This window comes from Columba livia, chromosome 13 (assembly GCF_036013475.1).
Source record: "Columba livia isolate bColLiv1 breed racing homer chromosome 13, bColLiv1.pat.W.v2, whole genome shotgun sequence".
NCBI classification, from domain to species: domain Eukaryota; kingdom Metazoa; phylum Chordata; class Aves; order Columbiformes; family Columbidae; genus Columba; species Columba livia.
The window spans coordinates 10306072-10313713 of record NC_088614.1 but is presented as its reverse complement, the minus strand read 5'-3'; the positions used below and the strand labels follow the sequence as shown (position 1 = coordinate 10313713).

Sequence of the window (7642 nt, the reverse complement as noted above, 5' to 3'; positions counted from 1 at the left end):
TCATTATTTTCAGAGATCCATTAGATGCACTTTATTGGAACCAAACTTCGGGTATGGCTGTGCTCCTCTCGAGGGCAGGAACACAATAATGGTGATATTGTAGGGGTCCCCTAAAACTATTTCTATATCCACTATGACTGGCACTTACCACCCAATAGTCTTACCCCAAAATATCATCAAGAGTTAAGGGCTTCGACCCTCTAAGGCCCCTCATTTTCGAGCAAACTCATGTGCATGTAACTTCGTGCCGTGTCATCCCCCCGGGTTTCGCGGGAGCTCCGTGTCCCCCAGACCCGTCAGGACTGACCTCTACCTGCGGCAGCCCCGGGGACAGGCCGCGGGCCCACGGCTCCTCCACTGAGCCGTCAGCGCTAAAGCCTCTTCTCCATCTTGCGCCTGAGGAAAAGGGGAAGAAGAAGGATGGTTCCCGGTAAGAGGAGGGGAAAGCGATCGCCCATTCCGCGCGAGTCAGAGGACTCGCCACCCTCCTCACCCCCAGGGCTGAGGTAAACCCGGCGGGGCAGGGCGGCAAGCCGGGCCCTGCGGCGTCTCCCTCAAGCAGACGAGGCGAGCGGTTTCCTGTCAGGGGGAGTGGAGGCGACGGCGCCGGGCCCGGGGCCGTGGGGCGGGGCGGAGCGGCCGCCATCACGTGTCGTGTGGCAACGAGCGAGCATCCCCGCGAGACGCAACGGCGCGGCCGGCGGGAGCAGAGGTAACGCGGGCGGCCGCGCCGGTACAGCCGGCGGGGAGATCCTGCGGGACCCCCGCGGGGCTGGCACCGCGGCAGGGCGCGATCTCCCTCCCACGGCGGGGAGGCTGCCGGGGCGGCGGGCAGCCCGGCTGGGCGCGGGGGGCTGTGGGCAGCGCAGCCTGCGCCGGGCGCGGAGGTTTCCGGCGCCTCCGCCGCCTCTACAGCATCCGGGGCTGCTGGTCTTGCCCCCACTGGGAGGGCTGCAGGTGTGCGGGGTGGCAGTGCGACAAATGTCGTGTATTTTTTAAATTTAATTTTATTTTTTTAAAGGGTGCGTCAGCACCTGTGGGTACCTCAGTCCTGACAGCCCCGGGAGGGAAGCGGCTGCCCCGCGCCTCAGCCCTGAGGTGTCCGCCGCTCCCCTCCCAGGCTGTTCAGGAGGCGTGGATTATGTCTGAACATCGCTTATTTTATAAGGAGAACGGGGCAACCACCGCTTGGGGAGAGAGGAGCGGCCACCCAGGGGAGAAATAAGCCCAAATCCCCCCTCCCATGGCGGGATCCTGAGGGCCGGTGTCCTCAGGACGTTGTCGCCGGCGACAGCCCCGTCATGTCGCGCACATCCCCACCGGAGGGTGGTTTTCTGCAGCCACGTGTTCTGTTTAGCTTGGCAGCAGGCGGGTATGAGGGTGCGTGCTCAGGTCGGCTTATACCAGGATGTTTTTTTGGTGACAGGCACCTGTAATTATACCTGCTCTGTTAATAACCGGCTTTAAGGAAGAACTGAAATAGGTTTACTAATGCCCTCAGGCGAGCATGGCTTTGTTTACTGGCATTTGGTAGTGATTTTGATTGTTTTATGTGGTTTTTCAGTGATACTTATTAAATGCGATCTGATTAGGTGTGACTGTGAGTTACAGCTGAAGGGTACACATAGGTGTAGATTTCTAAGTAAGCATGTGGTTTCTGACATTACTTGTCTCTGTTTTGAGAGGTTTCCAACATAAATTATTTTAATGAACTCTGTCCCTTCTGCCTTTACTGGGAGTTATTGTATAAATTTTACCAGGTGTTTCTTTAATTACATCTGTCTTGAGCGCTTTGAACTTCATTTCAGTCTAAATCAAGACAGTCTACTACAAAGTCCCTAATTGTGAGCTTCTATTTTTTTTCCCTTGGAAATATAAAAATAAATGAGAAGTGTGAAGGACATATTGACATGTTATTTTTTCACTTGTAGCTAATGCAGCTCCCTAACTTTAAAGTGACTTGATTTAAAATCTAGGTTAATGTTATTGAGGTGGATTTGTCTAGGATAGGTACTTTAAATTTTGAAAAGTGTCTGAAGTATTGTAACTGAATATATGTTTGTAAGCTGATTATAGGTCTGTCCCTCATTTAATGTTCATAGTCTTATTCAGGATTTGTCAGAACATGTGGGTAGTATGTGTATTTACTGAACATCTCTTGTGGAGCTATGTCACAGCTGTGTATAGTCAGGACTTACTACCAGCACTGATTGACTATCAAGTGAATAATTGATGTAGTAATTCTCTTTCATACCTTTCTACATGATAAACACACCTTGTCCTTTTTAAAAAAAAGCTACAACCAGTTCTATTTAATTAAAGGTTTATGTTGTTTTTATATTGCTAAAGATAGTGTGTTTTCCTATGTGAGCACAAAAGACTTGGTTGAACAGATTAGATCTTTACATTGGGAATGGCTTTTGTTAAGAGGGCTTCCTGTCTGCTGACTGTATGTATGGCAGGGAAGTGGTTCTTCTCTCACCAGAAACAAGAAAAACACATACTAGACAAACTCTAAGCCTTTCCCACTTAAGTGTTCAGACTGTTAACTGCCTATTTATATACATTGCAAGGAATAGGCATTTCTGGGACTTGAAACCTTTGCTCTGTTGGTGCTTAACTCTGAAGACTTTCATGCTGTTTGCCTGTGTAGGGCAGTCTTCACTCTTACCCGAAGGGCCAGTCATTGCATTCAGAAATAGGAGTATATATGTAAAGTGATGTTACGACAAGATCTGTTTTATGCAGGCAAGACAACTTTGAAAGATAGAGGCACTAGAGATATCTGCTAATGAACAGGCATTGTATAAGAGTATAGCAAAACACTGTAGGCTTTTAGCAGTTTGGTATTTCACATAGGTCATTAACCAGCTTGCAGGTTCAGCCCCAGTTGAACAAATGACGGTCAGCTGCTGTCCTGCTCAGTGGGAGAGGAGGGATCTTGGCAGATGGTTCCTCTTTCCCTTCTCTTAAAGGAGGGCCAGCCTGTAATGTGGTGTTAGCACTGTGCTAACCGCACCTTCATCAGTTGCATTGGTACATGGCTGAAGTGCAACAGGCTTTATCAGATTATGTATTTTTGGTGAGACAATGAAGGACTCCTAGTGTCAGGTCTCTCTGTCCCGCTTGCATATCAAAGATTTCTATATCAACAGCAGTGTCATCTCAGTAAAAAGAAAAAATGTTGCTCTGTCAGCAAAAAGATTCCTCACAGCTGCAACGATCAGCAAAAAAAAGTTTAAGACTTTGTATTGCACAAGGGTGAACAATGAGGAAATCCGCGTGTTAGTTGTGTGAGGGCATAAGCCTGTGCTAGCCATAGCAGTCCTGTGGCGAGGCTTTGGGAGCATTAGAGGTCATTCTAACAGTGTTTTTTGCTGCAGTATTACAGGATTGTTGTATGTTAGAAAATATATACTGTTCCTTTCTGGTTGCTCTCTTCCAAGCCTGTCTTCTGCTTCCTCAGAAGTGATGGTCTTGTGACAGAATAATGTATTTTATTATGTGTTTTTTCCTCTGTGTTCCTAATCTTGACATAGCTTCTAGTTTTCTCTAGTCTCTGCTGCCTATTTCTTTGTAGGTGTTTTTTGGTTTTGTTTTCTTTTGTTTTCTAGTTGGTCAAAGCTGCTCAGTTTAGTTCAGTTAAGATGAGGTGAACTGCTTGTAGGAAAAAAAAACCTGCCAATTGTTTTGTTTCTATCGTAGAAGTGGTGTAATAAGGCACACAACTCAGGCAAATACACAACTCCTGCCCTGAAGGCTTCAAGGATATAAAACAAACAAGGTTAGAGCAGAAAATGACATGCCAGATCTTGAGTCAGCTGTTGCACACACCTTCATGCAAATCCTAGCTGTCAGTAGATACCTGAAGTTAGGAGTAACAAAAGCAGACTCGGAGAGAAGGAAAAGTACTGGGAGACAAAACAAGCTAGGCTGAGAGAGACGGTGGTTGTTCTTTTCCTGGGTAGATAAGGGTAAGAAACAGCCAAGGTCATCAGTAAGGAAACTGTATAGAACTGCAGTCACGTGCTGCTAATTGAGGTGAAGGCGTACCACTGACAGGGTCTGTAGTTCCAAGTAATTAAATGTACGTCTGAACTTCAGACCATGAGGTAAGTCACGGTAACTGGTAGTGCAAAGCTGCCTGTGTATAAACACATCAAATCAAATTATCAAAATGCCTGAGTATTCAAAGTTTATGCTTCTGAACAAGTTATACTTTCAAAGGCGTTGTAGGAAGAAATGGGATTGATGATTAGGATATATGGAGTGAGAAATCATATAGCTATGATTTACATCTATAGGTCAATTCTTAACATATTACTCAGTTTTATGCTTTAGCTGGAAGAGCTGAGAATGAACATGGCATATTTTCAAACTGTCAGTCAGATGTCATAATAATAGCTGTAGTGTTCTTATTTTTTCCACTGAGCGATTTGCCTTCTGAAATACGTTTTCAGCTAGTGTCCTGTCTGAGTCAAAACAGAAATGAAAAGACACAATTTGAAGTTGAATGTTATTTTTACAGGTCACAAGTTCTCTTTAAATCCATCTTCTTCTGGTCAAATTAGTCATGAAGGCATCTACTTTGATTGTTTGTCCTGTTTTACATATCTGTGCTTTCTGACAAGTGTATCATATTCGCAATTGATTATTATAATAAACTTATTTACACAGTAATAACTGATCTTTCTCTTGGAAAGCAAACAAGATAATCTTAGAAGCTCATAGGCCACGTTTCTTTTTGAAGACTTAGGTCTACTGTACCAGTAACAGAAAATCAGCCAGTGTGTGGTTGCAAATGAATTTGGCACAAGTTAGATGGAAGAATAAATAACAAGGACAACCAGTAACAACTGGTGAGCTGAATTTTCTTTCATTTTCCTTTGCAGTTTTGGACACACTCATCTGTAGAAGCTGTGTGGATACCTCTGTCCTAATTAGTCTAATTTTTTTTACATGCCTGATTATGACACTAGAGCTTTCAAGCTCTGAAATAGTAGAGTTTAGTTTCTGGAAGGTTTTTAATCTAATTAAAAGTGTGGAATTTAATGACTTATGTGTGTGATACTAGATAAGATGTTGACTTATGTAAATCATAAAATATTTAGTAATTAACCATCTTTAAAGTGTTTCTTTGAAATATTGAGGGGAAAAGAAATCAGAAGGCATCTGACTAAACAGACTGAGTATCTCATTTTGCATTATTTAAAATAATACAGTCTCTGTTTTAATGTGGAAAAAGCTAGAAGATTCATGAGTTGGAGATGAATGATGTAATGTGTTTCAATAAATGATTTGTACTCCATTTCACTCCATTCCGCTTTTTAAAATAAACTGAAATAATGGAAAATAATCTTTTAGCATTTCCACATCCTTACAACTATTCTAGTTCAGGGATGTCAAGCTGGGTTTTCTGTACTGTAGTATACAAATGTTGGCTTTATAGTAATCTCCACCCCTCCACTAGATCAGCTCCTTTATTCTAATTGGCCTAGACTTTTAAATTTTTTCTGTTCTAAATGGCTAACATATGCACTGAGGGTTTAATGAAGGGCAGGGCAATTGAGTGGTAGTACATTCTGGTAATTATGTAGGGCCTATTCTTGATGCAGCTGATAACCTCGTAATCAAAGGACCATTTGCAATTTAAGCTGATTTCCATACGAGACTGTTCCTTGAATAGATTATTTCTTACTTGAACTTCTATAAAACGGGCCTTACTCAGAATTAGTGCTAACTATCAGTATGTTCTTATGGTAATAAATGGTATTAGCAGTAATGCGCATTTGGAAGGCATGAAAGGATTTCCTGGAGACTGGAGAAGGTGGCTCTTTCCCAAACAGGTCTGAAGCAGAGGAAAAAAATTATTTCATTTCTGTGTTATCACGTACTGTTAAATACAGTTGCTAATGGAAGAATTTGGATGGAAACTATCTGTTGCTTTTTTCATGTACAGCCTGCACTCTTAGATAAATGGGGCAGTGAGAACTGGGAACAGGTTCAGGGAGAGAGTGAATTATAGTATCAGTTAGAAGTTGAGAGTTGGATCAAAGGGATTCTGGGGTAAGTATATCTTCATATTGTCTTTAGCAAGAGCCCGCACTGCACTAATAATATGTGCAACCTGTTACTGGATCATTCATAACTTACATGTGTAAGTACAATAATTACCTTAATTTTTTTAGAACTGCAAGAAATCTGTGTTAATGCATGGAACTTCCAGCTTGGTCTTACAGTGCTTGATTTCCTGTATCACCTCTCTTTGCTTCTGTCTGTTCTTCCTTTTCAGGGATGGAATACCTTAATTCTGACCTTCCTTAGGTTTTGGGTTTTCTGTTTGTTTGGTTTGTTTTTGCTGCTGTTTTCCTGAAGGCAGAAGTTCCTTTCTCAGCTTAGGTTGTATTGAAATTTGTCTCTTGCTCTGTGTTTGTTGTCTTTCAATTTATTTTAACTATGCATGAATTTACCTTTGTGTAAGAAAACGTATGAAGCAACAAAAGGGAATTTCTCAGTTTATGTTTGTAAATCATAGGGTGAAAAGAAGATTTAGCAAGAAAGTCTTGGGATAAAAAAAAATGATAACTATTTCAGCTGTCTATGTTTTGTTTTAGATTGTGATTTGGAGTTGTGGAGAATTCACAGTCTTTCCACAATGGGAGAAAGGACAGATTATACGAAGTCGCCTAGTTCACTGGCTGAATACAGCCCCGTCAGTAAATCCGACAGGACAGATCCAAGCGACAGCTGTGAAATGCAGGATGGAAACCAAAATACAATGCAACTGAAGAAAGAAATATCTTTGATAAATGGGATAAGCCTCATAGTAGGCAACATGATTGGTTCAGGTATCTTTGTCTCTCCCAAAGGAGTTCTCATCTACAGCAAATCTTATGGATTGTCTTTAGTAGTTTGGGCAATTGGAGGGATTTTTTCAGTATTTGGTGCTCTCTGCTATGCTGAACTTGGAACCACTATTACAAAGTCAGGAGCCAGCTACGCATATATCTTGGAGTCATTTGGGAGCTTCATTGCTTTTATTCGTTTGTGGACCTCACTCCTAATTGTTGAGCCAACTAGTCAGGCAATTATTGCCATCACCTTTGCTAACTACATAGTTCAACCTTTCTTCCCTTCCTGTGATCCTCCATATTTGGCTTGCCGACTCATAGCAGCTGCCTGTGAATGTAAGTATTTAAAGTTTACTATGGTATTTTTTTCACTCAGGATTAAGCTTAATTGAAACAAATCCTACGAAGTCCAGGTGTTGTTGCATACTGAATCTGCAATGCTTTGAGTTACTGTGGGGAAAAGAACAATTTCCAGCATATTAATAACTTGCAGATATTCTGTCAGTGAATTACCATTTTCTCATTCAAAAGCCAGATAAGGTATTTAACTCTTCCAAGTTTACTTATGTGGGAAAAATGGGGGAAAAAGTTTGTTTTCCCTCAGAGAGGTATGTTCAATCAAACCTCAAGATATTCTTGGTGTGGTCTAAGAGTTGTTGCAGAATAGCTCTTGCGCTACAAATTCTGCTGTAATTTATTTTACAATAGCTTCTCAATGTAGACATGCCTAAATAATTACTCTGGTAGGGTTTCCGAAGGTCATTTATTCAAGACTACTATTTATGCTCATG

General features: G+C 42.2%; 1 protein-coding gene across 3 annotated transcripts in view; it reads left to right on the top strand.

Moving 5' to 3' along the window:
- Positions 1-572: 572 nt before the first annotated feature.
- The window catches only part of SLC7A6 (solute carrier family 7 member 6), a 28651-nt gene continuing 21581 nt past the window's right edge, over positions 573-7642 (top strand). The window contains exons 1-3 of one of the 3 annotated variants that reach the window (XM_065028347.1): positions 573-712; positions 4751-4859; positions 6615-7187. In XM_065028347.1, coding sequence (XP_064884419.1) covers positions 6656-7187 — 532 coding nt within the window. In that variant the 5' untranslated portion in view covers positions 573-712; positions 4751-4859; positions 6615-6655. Of the gene's footprint in view, positions 713-1112; positions 4860-6614; positions 7188-7642 lie in introns of those variants that run through there. The other 2 variants (XM_065028346.1, XM_005504756.4) reach the window with 2 other exon arrangements.